At 54.0% G+C, this 20,221-nt stretch overlaps 2 protein-coding genes across 8 annotated transcripts; one reads left to right on the forward strand and one right to left on the reverse strand.

Annotated features, from left to right (window-relative positions):
• Positions 1 to 746: 746 nt before the first annotated feature.
• Positions 747 to 13,724, reverse strand: ZNF76 (zinc finger protein 76). Of its 7 annotated transcripts, none has more exons than XM_074894041.1 (15): positions 13,293 to 13,400; positions 11,889 to 12,080; positions 10,384 to 10,464; positions 9,162 to 9,239; positions 8,807 to 9,009; positions 7,551 to 7,628; positions 7,035 to 7,151; positions 6,700 to 6,775; positions 6,221 to 6,346; positions 5,676 to 5,855; positions 4,761 to 4,994; positions 4,217 to 4,353; positions 2,218 to 2,370; positions 1,994 to 2,107; positions 747 to 1,090 (listed from the first exon to the last, which is right to left on the reverse strand). In XM_074894041.1, exons 2-15 carry the CDS (start codon positions 11,959 to 11,961, stop codon positions 1,013 to 1,015), a joined length of 1,728 nt encoding a protein of 575 aa, XP_074750142.1. In that variant the 5' UTR covers positions 11,962 to 12,080; positions 13,293 to 13,400; the 3' UTR covers positions 747 to 1,012. The 7 variants fall into 7 exon arrangements, with proteins under 7 accessions (XP_074750142.1, XP_074750141.1, XP_074750138.1 ...); XM_074894040.1 differs by having other exon boundaries at positions 747 to 1,673; XM_074894037.1 differs by lacking the exon at positions 13,293 to 13,400 and adding an exon at positions 13,626 to 13,724 and having other exon boundaries at positions 747 to 2,107.
• Positions 13,694 to 17,352, forward strand: RPL10A (ribosomal protein L10a). Its single transcript, XM_074894042.1, has 6 exons — positions 13,694 to 13,838; positions 14,018 to 14,092; positions 14,210 to 14,290; positions 14,636 to 14,784; positions 15,677 to 15,849; positions 17,150 to 17,352. Exons 1-6 carry the CDS (start codon positions 13,834 to 13,836, stop codon positions 17,318 to 17,320), a joined length of 654 nt encoding a protein of 217 aa, XP_074750143.1. The 5' UTR covers positions 13,694 to 13,833; the 3' UTR covers positions 17,321 to 17,352.
• Positions 17,353 to 20,221: the final 2,869 nt, after the last annotated feature.

The raw sequence follows: 20,221 nt of genomic DNA on the forward strand, positions 1-20,221 counted from the left end.
TCAGCATTTGTGTTGTGCGGAGAGAAATCCCCTCCCCGACTCCAAAGAGCTTCCTCTTCTGGGATTCTTTCCCCCACGGCGGCGGGAGCGTGGGCCGTGCCCCTTGGAAAAGCTCCAGCCCTGCTTGTTTTGGGATCGGTCGCACCAAGCGGGGATCCCGCTCGCCGCAGGCCTCCCGGGTTATGCCCGTTCCCTGCCTGCACAAACCTCTGCAAACTCATGTGCAGCCAAAAAAGAAACCACCTGAGTGCCAGGAGCCCGCGCTGGCCTTAGGTTTATGGTTGGAGTCGATGACCTTAAAGGTCTTTTCCAACCTCAGGGATTCTGTGGTGTCTCTGTCCACAAACTGCCCAGGGCAGAGGGAGGCAGCCGAGGGGTTACTCCTGCCAGCCCCCGCCTCTCCCCAGCTCAGTGCGTTGTAGGATGCGTTCACAGACACATTTTCTTGCATTAAGTGACACAATTCCCTAAAACCAGGCTTGTGGGAGCCCTTGGAGGAAGCGAGGCCTGGTGTGAGACTCAGGAGGCAGCTCTTAGCCCCTCCAAGACACACACTGAGAGCTCAGAGGCTACAACTTCTCCAGCTCACATGCCTCGTCAGCACTGCTTTTGGACAATCATTGTACTTTTGGTCAATTCAACAAATCTCCTGAACTTCCTTAATCCTTACATCTGCAAAAATGTTACTAGATTCCTCCCACCCTCCGCCAGCCACTGGCCCCAGGAACTGAAAGAGAGAAGGGTGCTTCGTTTTAAAAAGAAAATTTTTAATTTGATTTTATTTCAGCTCAGTATTTACATCCAAGTCTAGCTGAGCCCCCAGCAAGTGCTGGTTGGTTTCAGCGGAGGGAGCAGCCCCACAGCGCTGCGTCTGCCATGGAAGTTTGCTCGAGAGCGGAGTGTGACAGAGAATTCCTGTCGGAGCCAGCCCGGGCGCTCGCTCCGGCGTCAGGAACTGGTCACCGCTCCAGCCACCGAGCCCAGGACAGTCTGGGCTTGCCCCGACGGGGCTTTATTGCTCCTGTGCACGTGCTGCCACTTGTCCCTTGCCTGGAGGGGTGGGCAGGAAAGGGGAGCTCTTGGATCGTTCCTAGAGGGAGAGGGCAGGAAGCATCTCTCCAAAAAAATTTTGCGCTCCCAGAGGTTGCTGAAACCTCTGTGGCTTCACCTCTACTGCAGAAGACCAGCAGGTCTTGGAAGTCTTAGCCATAAAGAAATAAATACTAGAAAACACCATCTGCCATCTCCTCTGAGACAGAGGGAGTCCGTGCCCGAGGCGTGGAGCAGGGAAGTTGCTGCTCAGAGCCCAGGAAAACAGCGGAGCCTCCGGGAGAAGGCAGCAGCCAAGTGTCTCCCACATCCCTCCACGGAGAGAAGAGCCCTTCGTGCAGGGTCGCTCGGGCAGCCCAGCGCTGCCAGCACCAGCTGCCCCCGCCTGGGGGGTGCACGAGCCCCTTCCCTCGCCACGTCCCGCAGCTCTGCCGCGGCCGCCGGGCCCCGTCCCCGCCGAGCAGAGGCTCTCGGGCCACCACCGGCTCTCCCCGCCCGGGAGGCTCCGCGGGGGGGTCTCAGCACCCGTTCTCAGACACGGCCGCGTGAAGCGTTACGGGTTCATGTTGGATTGCTGCTGCGGCCACGCTGATGGCTGCCTCCAGGCTCTGCTGTTCTTCTAACTAGCGGAGGGAAGGGAGAGAAGTAACTTTGTCCTCCTAAAAACTGGGCTCAGGAGGCGCAGGCTCGCTCAGGGGGGACAGAGGGACAAGGGAGGGGCAATGGGTGGCACGGGGAGAAAGCGACAGGGCAAAGCAGAGAGAGACACGGGGAAAAGCTGTTTCCGAAGGAGCGTTCTGCAATCCAAGGAGCATGTCCCTGCTCTCCTCTGTACACAGGACATGTGGGAATTAAGGAGCGAGCACCCTGGGCAAGAGGGGAGGTGCTGAAGGCAGAGGGTAGGGCGGGACTGGAGGGGAAGGTGGCGGGAGCGGTGCGGTACCTGCACTGTGATGTGGGTGCCGTTGGCGGTAGCCAGCAACGTCACCTGTGGCTGGCAGAGCGATGCAACGGCCGGTTCCTCAGCCATGACTGCCCCAGAGGTGACTATGGTAACCTAGCACACAATTGAGATAAAAACCAATCACGTTTTAAAAGAAAAAGCAGTTCCCTCCTAGCAGGCTGTTTCTCCGCAGGGAAAAGGGAAGGTCACGGTGTTGTCGGTACCGGTTGCGTGTGGGTGTCGTCAGCGCCGGGCACAGTCACGGTGTGTGTGTCACGGCCTGCCAGCTCCTCCTCAGGCACGGCCAGGGCTCCGCTTGGTGTCACCACGCTGATGGCACTGCCCAGGGCCTGCAGGGCTTCCTGTGACAGCCTGACCTGGGTGGGAGAACAGCAGATGTGCTCAGCCGGGATGGCTTCTCAGGAAACCGTGGGAAACTCCCCAAGTTTGCCAAGGCAAAGATCCCAGTAATGTTGAAATATTCTCTCCTCCTCTGCATGCAAGACCTAGGGCACGGAGTATCCTGGCTTGTATCAGCACTAGCGTGGCCAACAGGGACAGGGAAGGGATCTCACCCCTGTGCTCGGCACTGGTGAGGCCGCCCCTCGATGAGTGGGTTCAGTTTTGGGCCCCTCACTCCAAAAAGGCCATTGAATGACTCGAGCATGTCCAGAGAAGGGCAACGGAGCTGGTGCAGGGTCTGGAGCACAGGTCTGATGGGGAGCGGCTGAGGGAACTGGGGGGGTTTAGTCTGGAGAAGAGGAGGCTGAGGGGAGACCTCATGGCCCTCTACAACTCCCTGAAAGGAGGGTGCAGAGAGGGGGGATGAGTCTCTTGAGCCAAGGAACCAGCGCCAGGACAAGAGGGAATGGCCTCAAGCTGCGCCAGGGCAGGGTCAGACTGGCTCTTAGGAAGGATTTCTTTGCAGAAGGGGTTGTTGGGCGTTGGAATGGGCTGCCCAGGGCAGGGGGGGAGTCCCCATCCCTGGAGGGGTTGAAGAGTCGGGTTGACCCAGCGCTGAGGGATCTGGTGGAGTTGGGAACGGTCAGGGTGAGGTTCATGGTTGGACTGGAGGAGCTTCAAGGGCTTTTCCAACCCAGATGATTCTGGGATTCTGGAGAACTCCAAGGACTTCGCCCAGGGCCATGGGTGGAATCCATGGAGAACTCACAGAGCTCCAGCCCTCCCCCTTCTACCACACCTCCCCTTCCCATTTAGCATCTCCCCTCCAGGCGCTGAAGGGACACCTCACAGCAGGGAGCATCTCACACTAAGAGGAAACAGGCCTTAGCATTACTCGAGGCAGCCATTTCCTTTGCCCCATGCCACAGAAAAGAGTTTTTCCCAGTCAGCACATGGGCCGCTGGTGGAGGGAAGTACAAGAAAAGTGCTGCTATACAAACGATGAAAAAACCGTCTCCAGATCCAGCCTGTGTCAGCAGATTGGGAGCTGCCTCTGACAGCTGTCCAGGAGGCGAGCGCTGCCAGGCGCTGCACACAAACACCCGCAAGACCCCGTCCCGCAAGCAGGGGAGTCGGGGAGCTGAGGCCCTTCTTTACCCTCCACATTGACTGCATCAGCGGGGTAAGGCTGCAAGGAGGGAGCCCTCAGGACAGAGCCCATGAAGACCCAGGGTCTGTTTTATGCTGAAAAAGGACACGGACCTGCTTGAGAGGGTCCAGAGGAGGCCACTAAGATGATCAGGGGGCTGAAGCACCTCCCCTGTGAGGACAGGCTGAGAGAGTTGGGGGGGTTCAGCTGGAGAAGAGAAGGCTCCGGGGAGGCCTTAGAGCGGCCTCCCAGGACTGAAAGGGGCTACAGGAAAGGGGGGAGGGACTCTTGATCAGGGGTGTGGGGATAGGATAAGGGGTAATGGTTTCAAACTGAAAGAGGGGACATTTGGATTAAGATCTAAGGCAGAAATTCTTCCCTGTGAGGGTGGTGAGGCCCTGGCACAGGTTGCCCAGAGCAGCTGTGGCTGCCCCCTCCCTGGAAGGGTTCAAGTCCAGGTTGGACGGGGCTTTGGGCAACCTGGGCTAGCGGAAGGTGTCCCTGCCTGTGGCAGGGGGCTGGACTAGATGGTCTTTAAGGTCCCTTCCAACCCAAAGTATTTGATGATTCTAGGAAAAAAAAGCCTTAAAAAGAACACCAAGGCTGGGTAGCAGCAGAATGTCACTCCTAACTACTGTCCCCCACACGCTGGAGGCTGTCAGTGTCCATACCTGCTCTGTCCTGTCCTGAGAGATAAGTGAGACCTGCGTAGGCATACCATCTTCCTCTTCCTCTTCATCTTCCTCCATCTCTGACAGGAAAGCAATATGCTGGCTCTTCAGGGGGGAGCCTCTGTCAGCAGCAGCAGCTGAGTCAGGGAAGGGGAAGAGCAAAAGGGGTGAGAGAAGTGCTGACCAGTGTGAAAACACCCCCCTGACCCTGGGACATGCCTGCAGCCTGATGGGCCAGCGCAGAAGAGCACAAGATCACGATGACAACAGCCCAGTGTTGGCCTGGAAGAAGGATCTTTACCTCTCCCTGTACTACAGAACGGGCAGGAGTCTGTTCCCAACCCGTGACGCACAGCGAGGACCATGGGGAGCCCTTTTCTCTCGCCTGTGACACAGATTTGATGACACAGGTTTGATGGGGGAGGCAGGAGCCCGCAGCACAGACCTGGCTCTGTGCGAGGGGAGCCCTTGCCATCACCTCTCTCCCCTGCGCCGCACGGCCCGACCCAAGCCTGCCACAGGGGATGGGGCAGTGGTTGCTCACCCTCCAGCTGCTGCTGTTCGTAGAGGGCCTGTTCGCTCTCCTCCGTGGCCTCCAGCTCGCCATGGCTGCTGCGCTTGTGCATGGCCAGTGTGGAGGTCTGGCGGTAAGTCTTCCCACAACTATTGCAGGTGTAGGGCTTGCAGTGCGTGTGGACCACGTGGTGCTTGTAGAGGCTGGAGTACTCAGTAAAGCGCTTTCCGCAGCCCGGCACGGTGCACATGTATGGCTTCTCTCCTAGAACAGAGCCCACAAGCAGAGTTTAACCCACTCACCCTCCCCACGCTCTGGGAAAGGATTCCCCGTCAAGAGGGAATAGCTGGAGACAGCCCGGTGGAACAGTAACCAGCCCAATAAAGCAATTCCTATTCCCTTGAACCCCCGGCTACTCCCAGATCTACCACAGAATCCCAGAATCATCTGGGTTGGAAAAGCCCTTGAAGCTCCTCCAGTCCAACCATGAACCTCACCCTGACCGTTCCCAACTCCACCAGATCCCTCAGCGCTGGGTCAACCCGACTCTTCAACCCCTCCAGGGATGGGGACTCCCCCCCCTGCCCTGGGCAGCCCATTCCAACACCCAACAACCCCTTCTGCAAAGAAATCCTTCCTAAGAGCCAGTCTGACCCTGCCCTGGTGCAGCTTGAGGCCATTCCCTCTTGTCCTGGCGCTGGTTCCTTGGCTCAAGAGACTCATCCCCCCTCTCTGCACCCTCCTTTCAGGGAGTTGTAGAGGGCCATGAGGTCTCCCCTCAGCCTCCTCTTCTCCAGACTAAACCCCCCCAGTTCCCTCAGCCGCTCCTCCCCTGCAATGCCTGGCCTGGAAATGACCATTTCAGTCCCACAGATTCCCCTGGCTGTCAGTGCAGAGAGCTGAGCAGGGAGGAGCCGTCTGTGTTTCACCCTCTCCTCCTCTTACCTGTGTGGATTCGCATGTGGTTCTTGTAATTGGTGGCACTGGTGAAGCCCCTCCCGCAGTTGGGCTCCGGACACATGTAGGGCCGCTCGCCCGTGTGCGTTCGGATGTGAACCTTGCGGATGTTGGATGTGGTAAAAGAGCGGCCACAGCCCACAAAGGGGCACTTGAAGGGACGCTCACCTGCATCGACAGAGTAACGTGGATGAGGGTCCTGCTACAATGCAGCGACCTGGAATGCCCTGGACACCCAGTTCCCTTCGCTCCTCCACAGTATTACGACAACAAGACCTCAGATCAGACCCAGCTGCTGGCACATTTCCTCTAGCAGCATTGGCATCCCGTCCCCTTTTGCTCTGCTGTTCATAACTGAGTTGAAAATCCCTAGGACTACTTCTACTACCCATCTACTTCTGTCTGAAATAACTTCAGTTCTGCCTTGCTTCACGCAAGATACAAAAAGGCTTGTCCTGCACAAAGGCTGAAGCAGTACTTTATCTTGGAGACCTTTTCAACAGGCAGCTCAGTTCTCCTCCTGTACTGCTCACCCGTGTGTGTCCGGATGTGTTTCTGTAGATCCCCAGAGGTTTTGAAGGCTTTGCTACACATGTCTTCTGGACACTTGTACGGTTTCTCACCAGTATGTGTTCTCATATGGCTCTTCAGCCCGTACCCTGTCCAGGAAAGAAACCACAATTAATTGTATAACAAGAAGGAAATAATATGGCAAGCGTGTATCACCTCTCAGCTCATGCTTTTTTGAATGTCTGCCCTGTGTCTGCAAAGCTGAAGGGGAAGAAGTATCCGAGCAGCCCCACACCACCACTGTCAACTCAGCTTCTTCCTGTAACTCCTTTAATCTGTCCATAATCAATGAAGCCCCGGGCAGCCTCCCATGCTGCAATTCCTTCTCAGAAGGCTTTAAAAGCTATGCTCCTTGTGCTCTGCTGGAAAAAAGCCAGGGCTGATACTCAAGGGTGGTTTAGACTGAACAGAAAACAAAATATGCTCAAAGAGAAATCGTTACCTGTAGCAAATGCTTTCCCACAGCTCGGGAAGTCGCACGTATACGGCCGGTCACCTGTGTGAGCACGTTCATGTACCTGGAAGAGAAAGAACAGGTCCCTAAAATGAGCTCCAAAACAAGGAGGAAGGCAAACAGAGCGGAGAAATCTAGCTGGTGGAGAGAATCTGAAGTTCTCTGTTGGATTTCACCTTGGCCAATTAACACATCTGGATCTCTTGGGGAGCCAAGCACACAACAGCCTTTTGTATAGCAGCATCTGGCTGTTTTGATCTGGTGCTGTAACATGGGGACATGCCTGGTCTGCTCGCTGTATGACTGCATGTTACCAGCTTTACCTTTAGATGGTGGGCGGTGGTATAGAGGCGGCCACAGCCTTTGTACCCACAACGGAAAGCTCTGCTGCCGACCTGCTGCCCCTTCTCATTGCTGGGCACTTCCTCCTCCTGCAGATCCTGCCCAGAGACATATGGAAATTAATTCAGCGAGCCACTACAGCAGGCTTCGTAAAGCCCACACAAGTAATTTCCCTCCTTGCTATATGTATGCACTCCTTCAGTTATCCTCCCCAAAACACATTCCTACAAACACAGCTCGTACACATGTGGTGCAGCCCAGGAGACAGGACAGGGGTCTGGGTAGCAGCATTTCCCATTCCCAGCTCACTCGGTGTTCTCAGACACATAACTCACCTCTCTGTGCTTCACTTAGCTCATTTGTAAAACCTGTAGCTAATATATTTACTAACTTTGCAGAGAAGCCACAACGCTTTTTTAATGCCAGAGCTGGCAAAGCGCTCTGCATCAAGAGGAGCTTGGCCTAGTTTCAGAAATGCATCACTGAAAAACTCAGACCTGGGAAGGGACGCCGCTGGAGTCGTCGCTCTTCGTATGGCAGGTGTCTGTCACTCCCTCCTCTTCCTCATCAGACACCTGCAAGAAAAGAAGCATGGGCACTGTTTGTGCCTCCCTGTACAGCACGGAACAGCTGAGCAACCCAAGCAGGAAGGCATTCACATCTACAGTGCCACCCTGCTCTTCTCCAGAGCGCTAGGCGAGCCTGGTCCTACCACAGCACAAAGGTCTCCACCAGCAAATCTTAACTCTACCCAGCTGAGCACCGTGTCAGCACCCTCCCGGCAGCCCCTTCTCACACAACACCGCGAAGATGGGAGAAAACAGCAGCACCCACGACATTCAGATGGAGCACTGCAGTAACCACATGTTAGGATATGAAGCTGTTTTGGTTTTTGAGGCCTTTGTCAACATGGGGAATAGCGGCCATAATTTAGTCATTCTTGGGGGCTGAGTAGCCTCAACACTCCTGAGCTGAGGCTAGTCTCAACTGGCTGCCTGAATCATCTGTGGAAGAGAATAATACCCAGGTGGCATCATGAGAAACCCAGGCAAACAGAAAGAAAACACATACAAGAAGGGACATTTCACAGAATCAGAATCACAGATTCACCTCGGTTGGAAAAGCCCTTGAAGCTCCTCCAGTCCAACCATGAACCTCACCCTGACCGTTCCCAACCCCACCAGATCCCTCAGCGCTGGGTCAACCCGACTCTTCAACCCCTCCAGGGATGGGGACTCCCCCCCTGCCCTGGGCAGCCCATTCCAACGCCCAACAACCCCTTCTGCAAAGAAATCCTTCCTAAGAGCCAGTCTGACCCTGCCCTGGCGCAGCTTGAGGCCATTCCCTCTTGTCCTATCGCTTGTTACTTTGTTAAAGAGACTCATCCCCAGCTCTCTGCAGCTTCCTTTCAGGCAAAAAGAAAAGCCAAGCTGTATCACAGCAGCTCTCTGTTCTTCCCAAATCCATGCCTGCAGCAGGCTAAGGGTGGCAGGCCTGGCACTCTGTAGGAACTAGCTAGAGGGTCTGGCAGGAACTGCCCTGTTCTAGGTCCTTAACTGTCAGCCACCTCTCAGTGGTGGCACTCTCCCTAGAGCCCTGTCCAGTCTCTCTTCTCAAAGCTGGCACTGCTGAAAAACAAATATACAGAAGGACTAATGAAGGGAGGACACAAACTCCAGGCCAAATGTGGTGGACTACTACACCAGCCCCTCAGCACTGCTGGCAGACCATGAAAGAGGCGCTGCGTCCTCACCTTACTGGCGTACTGCTTTAATGCATTAATGGTCTCGACATCAAAGGCGTCATCTTCCTCCTCTCCAGCCAACTCCTCTAGCCCAGTTTCTGCCTGCACTTCCAGGATGGTGCTGCCAGGTGGCATGATGACAGGATGATGGATGTAGGCAGTGGAGCCGTCCTCCAGCTGGACAGCCTCGAAGGTGCTGGGGTCATAACTTTCTGCAAGAGGAAACCAATAAAATCAAATGTAAAAGAGCTGCTGAGTGCAAGGCAGTCTTCATCTCCCTGGGCTACCCACAGCCTTGGAAATCTGTGATGCTTTAGCAGCTTCTACTCCAGCTGCCAAGGGAAGAACAGGGAACACTCTTCACCTTTAGCTGTGTTGTGTATGTAGGCCATACTGCCATCTTCCAACATCACTGGCTGACCATCTTCAAAAGCCACAGACTCTAAAAGAAAAAAATCCACACACCTTACTGGGAGACTCAGATGGGATGGAGGGGATCCTGCGTCAGTTCCTGAACCCTACAGTGCTCACGCCCACAGAAGAGGACACAGCAGGGCTTGCACTGAAAGTCAACCACAACTATAGGTTTTAAGACACCATTTGAGCCCTTCTGACATGAATTATGAGGTTTTTAAGGCTTCACGCACAGCTTCATCACAACTCTTTAGCTCATTGGGGTAATGCAGTATCTCACCAATTCCAAAATGCCAGATTATGTCCCAGACAAGAAGGATTGGTCTGGCACAGGGCTGGGTGAAAGAGAACAAACATCCCACAGCAGGGGAAGCAGGGGTGAGAAGGAAAACCCCTCGCACTCTGTGTGTGCATTTGGAGGCAGGGAAGAGGATGAAGGGTGGAAAGGGGCACAGCCAGGTGTACAAAGTGGGTTTCAAGCAACCTGTTAAGAACAGAAAAGGGAGATGGCATACAAGGAGCTTGGGAGGGTGAAGGACGGACTGCCCAAAGCACCATAGCTCTTTCTACCTCCCCTTTCACATCTTATCGTGGTCAGGGAGGATGCCTCTGTGCCACTCTGGTCCCTGCCTCATGAAATTAATTCCTACCACCTCTCAGATTAACTAATGTCACCTCATTCTGGAGGTGACATTGGCTGATGGGTCAACGACCATGCTTCCAACAATCCCCATCCTCTCCCTGCAAACACCTATTCCAGAAGTAATATATTATCTCATAGTTCAGAGGAAATTCCTGTCCAACTGCTCCCACAGGAAAGAAACTTTGTTTGGGCTCTGTGGTTGGCACACACAGCACACAGCTTACTGGCCTTGCTTGTGATCTGTCAGACTGACAACTGTGAGAGAGCTCACAGGTGAAACAACACTTAAACATCTGCTTACACCACCAGCAAATTCACCTTCTTGTCAGATTGCTAAAAACTGCAGGAAATCACATGTTCTACGTCCTTGCTCATGCTCAAAACCATAGGCCAGAAAAAAAAACCAAACCTACACCCATATGGACTTCTTAAAGTTAGAGCTAACAGGGGAGCCCAACTGTTGGAGCACAGTTGCAGTTACATCTACAACATCCTTCTAAAAAGAAAGAGATGAAATTATGGTCCTCACCTTTCTGAACTGTCACCTGATGGATATAAGCTGTGGTCCCATCTTCAAGTTCAATGACTTGCCCTTCAATCAGCTTTTCACCTGAAACAGTTAAAAAAATGCCATCAGCACCGTCAGCAGAGTCCAGTTTTTCTGGTCCCATGAGCTGCTCCCTTTGCTGCCTCTTCTCCAGGAAACCAGTCTCACAGTAGACAACAAAACTGTTGCTTATAAGCTGTTATTTATCAAGCTTTCCCCTGAATAGCCATAGAGGCACTTAACTTCCCAGAAATGCTGGAGCCTCCCTTTCCTAGACAGGAGGATACAAGACAAAGAACCTCAGTCATTGCTTGTTTACAAGCTGCCCTTCACAGCCCTGTAAGCCAAGAAACAGAAAGAATGATGTGTGCTAAGCATTTTGGATCTGAAGGAGAAAGCAATTGCACTTGTGCTGGAGAAAAATTCAACTGGGAGATTTTAACAGCATCAGCAGGGGCCTGAAGATTTATTTTCTTCTACCTTGGTGGAGGATCAACTCTCGGAAAAAAAGTACAGGACCTAAAGGGACCTAAAGTGTTGCCACCCTTGTTGGGTTGTGAAGACTGGACTCTTAAAATAAGATAAATCTGAGTAACTCTGTAATAATGTTTTAGTTACCAAATTATTTTGATGCAGAGAGGACGTTTCTCTATCGCACTTGAACATGAGGAATCCAAGTTGCTTTCAGCTGGTGCATAATGTTTGGGGGGGCGGGTCACAAAACCCAGCTGTTTTCAAGATAGTCCGACTCCACACACGGAATAAACTCACAGTGAATTCTCCCAGAAAAGGAAGCAAGAGAGCAATCCCCAGGACATGAAGCCTCGCAACTCAACCGTCCTGTTCCGCAGGCTGGGAAACAGAGTGCTGCTTTTCTCAGGAACGGTGGGGTGGTGAAGGAAGGAACACCTCACAAACACCAAAATAAGGGGTACCGGGTTTGTGTGGCGGGGTTTTTGGTAGCGTGGGAAGGGGCTGCAGCGGTGGCCCCCTGGACTTAAACCACAACATAAGGGCATAATGTGGAATTGGATATTGCTTCAGTTAACCAACGCCCAGGTCAGCACCCCTTTGAGTGAGAAAAGCAGTACTGTGAACCAAATTCTATGCATCTCAGTGAAATAAAACATCCTCCTTCACTTCAGGGGAAGTTTTGGTTGAATAGTCCTACAGGCTATGGGGTGAACTCCATTTCCCCAGACACTCTGGAGAGAAGAGGGCTTGCTCTAGTCTGAACAGAACCTTCATTTTCTACAGCAACAGCTCTCCCATCTCCAAAGCTTTATTTCCAAACCAGAGGCATGTTTTATTTCTGCTGTGTCACTCTTCTGTGCAAATCTAACCGATAGCTGCTAGCTTCCTGTGCCAAGCGACCAAAGAGATGTATGAGAGTTTGCGTGCTGTGAGGGTACTTTGGCTAAGTCTGCTTTAATTGCACAGAGTCAATCAAGAGGCTTTTAGACTTCGCAGCCCAAAGGAACCGTTACCTTTGACAGCCTGCTGAATGTAGGCTGTCGTCCCGTCACTAAGGGTCACTGCTTGCAAGCCCAAGCTCTCCATCCTGCCCCGATGACTGGTCCTCAGACATGAATTTCACTTTACTCAGCGTGCTCGCAGAGAGCACCGGCACCCAGAGCAAGAGCTTTGTGGAACAGAGAGTTGTCTTCTTTGTTGCAAGCCTTAAATAAAAAGAACAATTCAAATTTTGTTTTCTCCCAACATATGTATACTCACTTTTGTACATTAAGAAAGGCTTGGATGGCAAACTATTTTGGAGATTATAAAGGATTAAACTGAACAAAAGACACGCCCCTTCCCATAGCAATGGCAGGCAAGGCTAACAATCTATTCCACAGACAAACATAAGATAAAGCTTATCAAGCCAGTGAACTGACAGACTCTTTCTAGAGATAGCGTAAATGCCACACTGAAGCCCTTCCCATCCTCCAAATGAACTGCAGGAAAGTCTTCTGAGTACTTTAAAGTCTGAACCTGCAGGTTGAGGGTGTCCTGGACTGCAAGAGACAAGGGCAGGATGGTGAGCTTTGTCCCTGGAAGCATCCTCATTCCCTCCTCCCTTTCCTGTCTAATTCCCAGCCTTCTGAGGAACAGAATTTCAGGCTATAAGCAGATGAGATTAAAACATCCACACCCCCACAAGAACATTTTGCTAAAGAGGCACTCTGCTGACAGATTATCTTTAAAAGCAGCTGCAGTGGATTCTTCATGAGTAATCTTTGAGATAGCCTAATATTTTATCATTTTGATTTCCAGGAACAAGTCTGACTGCTCTGTCACTGCAGCACCCAGGCTTTATGCCACACTTACTGCTCTCTAACCCCAGTGCTCCTCTCCAGGGGCAGCACTCTCTGCCTGACACCTCCTCAGAGGCACTGCAGCTCGTTTCTTAGCAAAGACTCCATCCCAGCAGGGTCGTTGGGGTATCGCTGGGGAACAGAGTCCCCTTTGAGCTGCTCTGGCTGCCACGCAAACCGCTGTCAGCGCTGCTGGAGGGGCCGCGACCCCCTGGAAGGGATGGGGTGGGCGCTACCTGAGGAAAGCCAGGTGTAGGCTGCGGTGTGAAGCCACCCAGGGGATGACAGGGGACGTGCCTCCCGCGCCAGGGCGGGCTGGGGACAGGGCAGGGCAGGGCAATGCAGGGCCTGACGCCCTGAGGGGCAGGACGGGGCCCGGCGCCATGGTGAGCCCTGAAGGGAGCGGCGGGGTGGAGCAGGCCCTGGTGCCCTGGGGGTAGTGGGGAGACATGGCGGGTGTCCCCCCCGTATTGCTGACCAGAGGGGTGGTGGCGGCAACTCGCCGGGGCCCAGCTGCCCCTCGGCCGCCATCTCCCCCCGCCCCCTCAGGCCTCCCCCACCACCACTGGCACCGACCTGAGGGAACCCGCCGGGGCCGAGTCCGCCGCCTGACCGCCATGCACCGCGGCCCGGCCGCTGCTCGCCCCGCCCCGCAACCCGCATAGCGACCACGCTCACCGCCGCGCCTCAGCCGACCTCCGCCCACCATCCAGGTTCCGGGGCACCGTGGCTCCGCCCCCCGGAACTGGGCTGGCAGGGCCGATTGAAGGAGAGCGACACGCTGGGCGCTCAAAGCGCATGCGCACTGCGATATTGAAGCCAAGAGGCTCCGCTTGCCCTCAGATGGGCTGCCCCAACGCGGGCCTTCAGCGGGTCTCTGCGCGCGTAAACTCAATAACAAGGTTTTACAGCAGCAAATCCCAAGAGGGAAAAACCTCTCCCAGCAGCGAGGCGTTGTGCCTGGGGCGCTCCTCATGCAGGGAGCCGGCACAGCTCTCCCCGCCACGCTCCGCCCCTCCCAGCATGGCGCCGCGGCGCTGAGTCTCGCGAGGTCTCGCCTCTATTTATCCCGTTCCGGGAGCGGCTCCTCCTTTCTCCATCGCGACCGGTCGCCGCCATGAGGTGGGTGCCGGTCCGCCGCGCCATCCGCCGCCATCCGCGGGGCTGTCCGGGCGGTTGCTGGGGGGCGGCTGTGGAGGGGAGCGCGGGTGGGCTCGGGGACCTCGTCCCCCGTGTCCGCGGCCCGCAGGAGGCCCCGGGCGGGGTGAGCCCTGAGCCCGCGTTGTCCTTCCTCCCCGCAGCAGCAAGGTCTCCCGCGACACCCTGTACGAGGCGGTGAAGGAGGTGCTGCAGGGCAGCAAGACCAAGAAGCGCAAGTAAGAGCCCAGCGCCGTGGCGGGACCGGGTGTGTCACAGGCCCCGGCGCTCGGCCGGGGTTTCCCCGTGCCCGGCTGGGCCCTCACCAGCGCCGCTTTCCTCTCCCCTTTCCTCAGGTTTGTGGAGACGGTGGAGCTGCAGATCAGCCTGAAGAACTACGACCCGCAGAAAGACAAGCGGTTCTCCGGCACCGTCAGGTTCGGCATCTTCCTGCTCCCACCCAGCCTTCGGCCTGCGCCCTCCCCGCTGCTGTCGGGCCCCGCCGGCTGCCGCAGCAGGAGGACGCAGCGCTGAACCGCTCGGGTAGTTCAGACCACTCCTAACTAAGTGGGTGTGGCTGGACGGACCCTTACCCTGGGTCTTAAAACATGAGGGGAGGTGTGGGACGCCCCTGTGCTTTCCCCACCGACCTGCTGGAGAAGGCAGGTTAGAAGCTGTGGAGGAAGATTCCCAGGCGCTGTGGTAAGGTATCTCTGTGATGTCTCCCGTGGAAGTGTGTGTGGTGCTGGTGGTTCGTTGTAATTTGGACTTTCTGTCCCCAGGCTGAAGTCAACTCCCCGGCCCAAGTTCTCGGTCTGCTTGCTGGGGGATCAGCAGCACTGTGATGAGGCCAAAGCGGTTGACATCCCTCACATGGACATAGAGGCTCTGAAGAAGCTCAACAAAAACAAGAAGCTGGTGAAGAAGCTGGGTGAGTGGTGTTGGTCGGGCTCTGCGTACCCTGGCTTTTCCCAGTGCTCAGATATCCATGTCATGGTTAACTGCAGGGAGTAGAAAGCTGACCAGAGTCAGCCTGAGTACAGAATTCCCTCTAGAAACTACCCAGAAGAGCAAATAACTTGTTATTGAGTGCAGAAGGTCTGATGGGTCAGCCCTCCAGGAGTAAGGTTGAGTGCCCTCCTCCCAAAGGAAGGGCTACAGGAAAATTGTTCCTGTCTCCCTGAAACTTTTGCCCTTAGCTGCTGTTCCTCACTTTACCGGTCAGGGGGCTGGAGTGCAGCAAAACCTGGAGGCAGAAGTTTGCATTAGTCCTGCAGTACTGTAATGAATAGAATGAAGTTTGCTTATTTACACTTGGTAAGAGATAAAATCCTTTCCTCCCTGCAAAGTCACTTTGATATATGTCTTTGTCAGACAAGGAAAACTTCCCACTCAATCCATAATTAGCCATGGAACCGTATGCAGTTAGGAAATGACATAAGATGTCACAGCTGTTAGTTAAGTCTCCCTGAGATGGGTGATCCATCCATCCAGATGTGCACGGGCTGTGGTAGAGCCCAGAGCTCAGTGTCAGTCACCTGTGGCTCAAATGTCGTTTTTCTTCAGGGAAGTGAACTGTGTATACTAACAAGTGTGCTGTCAGGGTGTGAAGTTGGGTGCTGGTGGGTTTGGCTGTCGTGATAGGAGTAATTTCTAATACAATATTACTAAAACCAGCTTAGGTTCAGCTAGGCAGGACTCTGAGAATGTCAAAATGTGTGTGTTGAGGGAAACAGAGCAGTGCAGTCTCAGCTGAGCTGAGTTTCAAGCTCTGTGTAGGAGCTGAGAGTCCGTCCTTGCCCACACTGGTTCTCTCCTCACAGCTAAGAAGTACGATGCCTTCCTGGCTTCAGAGTCCTTGATCAAGCAGATTCCTCGAATCCTGGGTCCAGGTCTGAACAAAGCCGGCAAATTCCCTTCTCTCCTCACTCACAACGAGAACCTGGTGGCCAAGGTTGATGAGGTCAAATCTACCATCAAATTTCAGATGAAGAAGGTAAAGCAGCGCTTTTCCTCTCTAAGGCAGCTAAATACCTGCGGGTTATTTGTGTCAGTTGGTCACTTGTATGTGGCTGCAATCTCAGGTCTGGGCTGTAGGTGTCCCTCGAGCGTCTTCCTAAAACAGCGCAAGGGGAGACGGTACCCGGAGCGTTCAGCTGCTGGCTGGGAAGGAGGAGTAATCTATTTCTGGTTGAATGATCTTACAGCAAATGATTAGGAGATGATCTTGATGTTTCATTGCTGAGCACAATCATAATTAATGCTTCTTACAGTAAGTGGGTGACACTGGCAGGGTGGGGCCCCGGGCCAGGCGTGCCCCTGTGGGTCTGGGCACGCAGCTGTGCTTTGCCAGAGGCAAGTTTGGGACTTGACTCTGCAAGTGAACTTTGGAGCAGCTCTGTGGATATCTGCTCTTGCTGTCAAGAGATGTCAAGGCGAGCTGACTCCCTAAAACCAAAATAACCCCGTTTAGGCATTTTAATCTTGTGTTAGTGGTCTAAATGTGACTCATGGGTATTATTCAAAATTAACAGCTCTGCTAGTGGAGGATGCCCTCGGAGTCCAGCTGATCTGGGCCTGGGGGCACACAACTGGGAGGACACAGCAAATGTGATGGTTTGCAAATGCTGGAGCATTTTAAGTAACTGAGCTAACGATGTCCTGACACTTAGCCTGTCAGCTTGCTCATAAATCCTTTTGTCTTCAGCCTGCGGGGAACATCGTCTTACAAGCTCCTCGGCTTGGCCTCGCTGTGTGTTATGTGCGGAAAGAAAGGGCTGGTGGCTGGTGCCCAAAACAAAAAGTGAAGCTGGCGCCATGCTTAGCAGTGAAGTTTGGAGCTAATCGTCCTATTCTGCGCCGGGTTAGCGGTTTGCGGGGCACATGCCAACGGTGCCTAATGAGCAGGGTGTGGGAGTGGAGTTAAACCAGAGGTCTGCTCCCGGTTCAGCGCAGCGTGTTGCACGTCCTTCCCAGTTTCCCCATCTCCAGGAGGCAGTGGAGCTCCCTGCCTTCTCCAAGTCCCCTTGGCCCGCTGAGGAAGCGAGTGTTGGTCAGAGATGGCATCCCCGTGCTCCGGGACGTGTTCACGGGAGCCATGTGCTAAATATAATGAGTTCTGTGGAAAAACACTCGTGGATAAGCTGGAGAGGTCACATCCAGCTGACAGAGCATGAGATAATTTGATGCCCTGACGAGTTGAGATCTGTACGGGGCTGTTCTGTCAGTCACTTAGCTGTCAGCTTGGATTTCCCCACAAAACCTGTGTGAGTGACCCCCCTGTCCTTGTCCCCCAGGTGCTCTGCCTGGCCGTGGCCGTCGGTCACGTGAAGATGACTGAGGATGAACTCGTCTACAACATCCACCTGGCCATCAACTTCCTGGTGTCCTTGCTGAAGAAGAACTGGCAGAACGTTCGTGCTTTGTACATCAAGAGCACCATGGGGAAGCCCCAGCGCCTCTACTGATGGGGCAGCAATAAACTTTTAGGACACCTTAACAGCTGTGTGTGTGATTGTGTTCCTCCAGAACTGCTTGGGAAGGGTTTGCTAAGGAGCTGCTGGCTTCTGTGTGGCAGGAAAGGTCTCAAAGTGCTGTGTGGAGCTGATGGGGACGTGAATTCGAGGGGAGGTTTGGAAGGAAGGAGCCTGGTAATGCTGCTCTGGGGGACGCTCGCTTTTAGGGGTTTCTGCTGCCCCCACAGTGGCTGGGGCCACGGGGTCCTGCCCAGCAGCAGCTCAGGAGGACATGGGTGGCTTCCAGCTGGTCCCAGCTACAGGATTGGGAGGACTGGGAGGTGTGGGGAGGGAGCTGCAGCTCAGCAAGGGGGTTGGGGCCAAGGTGAAGAGTGTTTTCCATCCCCACTGCTTCCCTCTGAGCTAGTCCCTGTCCAACTCCATGTTCTGGGCTAAAAATGAGATCTTTTGCATCTAATTAATGTACATAAATAAATACATTGTGTAATGACTGGCGAGCTTATGGAAATGTGTAGGATTTGAGCTTTTTTTGGGGAAAAAAAAAAAACCTTATGCCCTTGAAAAGAGCTCGTCTTAGCAGCCGAGGGAACAAAACAATGAAAATAGCTTTGGATCCTGCTGTTAGAAACCTTTAAAATAAGCGTCAAAGCCAGTTTCTGAAAGATCAACGCAACACCAAGAAATTCCATTTAATAATTAAAAAAAGACAATACAAAATGCAAACATTTCTTTTTACAAAGTTAAGATACATTTTTTTTTTTCTTTTAATCAAGTGCAAATAACTTCATGAACTACATCTTTTTCATTACTTTAATCATTTTTGCTGGAGATGGAAAGACAGGGCCCACTGCAAAAGGCAGATATAAATATTCCAACATGAAAAAAACCCCAAAAAACCCAACGACCCTTATTTATGTTTAGCGTGTCGAAACATTCAATACACCCGAGGTGGCTGATGATGCAATTTTCAGCCTTTCAAACCCTTTCCGAGTTGTGGATGTGGGTGAAGAGGGGCTGAACTGCAGTGGGGTGGTTCTGGTGGCCCCAGGGACTTTTTTGGGGGGGTTTATTTGGGAGATTTGGTGAAAGGAGATGTTACCAGGTGTCTTTGGCTGTTACAGGAGGATGTGCTGCCCACCTTGCCCTTCCAAAACTGCTGTAGGGGAGCGGAGGTGGTCGGTGCAGCGACAACCAGGACACCCCAAGGCTCTGGGAGCCCCAGTGCCCCACAGGGTCACGGCGACAGCAACCCCACTGTTAAATCACAAAGAATTAATAAACTCTTAGCACGAGTGGCTGCATCGCACCGGGGCCACCGCAGCGGGATTAGTCATTCCTGGGTTGCTTTTATTTTTGCTGTTGTTTCTTTTTATTTTTTTCTTCTAAATATGAAAGACTCTTTCAACGGTCAGTGCTCCGCTGCGACTGCCCCAGAGCAATAAAATAAAACCCCCAACAAACCCCTCCAAATCCCTACAACAGCTTTTGTGCATCAAAGCAGCTGCTTTCAGACACCAACCAAGTGACAAACAGCTCAGCCCACAGATGCTGAGCTTCCAAGCAGGCTGGGAGCCGGGCGGCAGGAGGGGTAACTCCACAGCTGGGATGAATCAGGACAGACTTTTCCAACTGACGCATCCTGGGGACAAACCTCAGCCCCCTTCGCCAGCGCCCACCCCGCCTGCAGCCCCTAACAGAGCCCAGAAGAAGCTCTCGGGGCACTGGAGCAGCACGGGTTGAGGAGGGAAAACACAGGTGAGCAGCTGCCTCCTGGTTTCGGCGAGGCCTGACCCAGGGGGAACGTGCGGAGCAATAAATAATTGGTTCATTAAGAGCAGGGCTCACCCCAGATGTGGTCAAAGGGACAGTGAGAGACAAGCGGGGACAGGGATGGGAGGGGACCTGCCAACAGGAAAGCTGTAGGCAAGTTGGCCATGTTTAGTCCTGTCAGCTCCAGGTCTTTGAGAGGATGAAGATGGGGATGAAGACACAGGGAGGTGACAGCCGAGAGCCAGTGGCCGGGCTGGAAAGGGAGTGAGGCTTGAGGAGAAGGAAGAGGGATGACTGGTGGCAGCAGTCTCCTGTCCCCGGGGGTCCTGTCTGGCTGCGTGAAGATGCTGGGGGGACAAACCCATCGGTGACATCCACCCAGCCACCGTCCCCAGGCTGTCTGTGAAGCTGGGGGCAGGCAGGTGGCAGTGAAAGGGGGGGGTGGCAGGATGGGGTCCCCCCTGGAATCTGTGCTCTGCTTCCTGGGGAGGGGGTCCTGCTGCATCCCAGTGGGATGAGCACGCGTGGAGGGACAGAGCTAAAAGCACCTGAAGGGATGTGGAGATGAAGGGGATGGCTCTCCCTCCAGGAACCTCCAGACCTGGGGGGAGATTTCGGGGCTGAGCGAAGGGGCAGTTCCCCTCTTCTGCCAGCGAGTGTGGCCCCCCCCCAGACCCTGCCTCAGGACCTGCCCCCAGTCTCCACCAGGTCTCGGCTGGTCCCAGAGTCCCTGCAGGGAAGCAAAAGGGTTTGTGACAAGCAGGTGATGGCCGAGTTTTGCATCCCCCTCACAATGGGGCTTGAACAACCCTCAAACCACGGAGGATCAGCCCAAAAGCTCACAGCCACCCCAGCCATTCTGTGGACGGACCAAGATGCCTCAAATCCCCTGCAAAAACTCACCCCATCACACACTGAGCAGGAGAGGCACCACCACCTTCCCCTCCCTGGCCCCAACAGGGGTTTTTATCAGGGACAAATGCGGCAGAAAAGGTTGCAAGGCCTGAAAACGGCATCCTGCCTGTCAGCGGCAGCCCAGGGCTGGGTTTGCTTTGGGTGGGTGGTTTTTGTTTTCGTTACAAACGCACATTCTCATTTCTCAGGCAGGTATAAATATCGTCG

This window comes from Strix uralensis, chromosome 24 (genome assembly GCF_047716275.1).
Source record: "Strix uralensis isolate ZFMK-TIS-50842 chromosome 24, bStrUra1, whole genome shotgun sequence".
In the NCBI taxonomy this organism is placed as follows: domain Eukaryota; kingdom Metazoa; phylum Chordata; class Aves; order Strigiformes; family Strigidae; genus Strix; species Strix uralensis.

Bases quoted from the DNA above. Each gene is read 5' to 3' on its own strand.
- ZNF76 (XM_074894037.1), bottom strand. From the start codon at position 11,961: ATGGAGAGCTTGGGCTTGCAAGCAGTGACCCTTAGTGACGGGACGACA. The intron at 7,629-8,806 runs GTGAGGACGCAG...CTTTTCTTGCAG, and splicing joins TAAAGCAGTACGCCAGTAAG to GTGTCTGATGAGGAAGAGGA. The intron at 7,152-7,550 runs GTCTGAGTTTTT...GTCTCTGGGCAG, and splicing joins CCAGCGGCGTCCCTTCCCAG to GATCTGCAGGAGGAGGAAGT.
- RPL10A (XM_074894042.1), top strand. The intron at 14,785-15,676 runs GTGAGTGGTGTT...CTCTCCTCACAG, and splicing joins GAAGCTGGTGAAGAAGCTGG to CTAAGAAGTACGATGCCTTC. The intron at 15,850-17,149 runs GTAAAGCAGCGC...CTTGTCCCCCAG, and splicing joins TCAAATTTCAGATGAAGAAG to GTGCTCTGCCTGGCCGTGGC.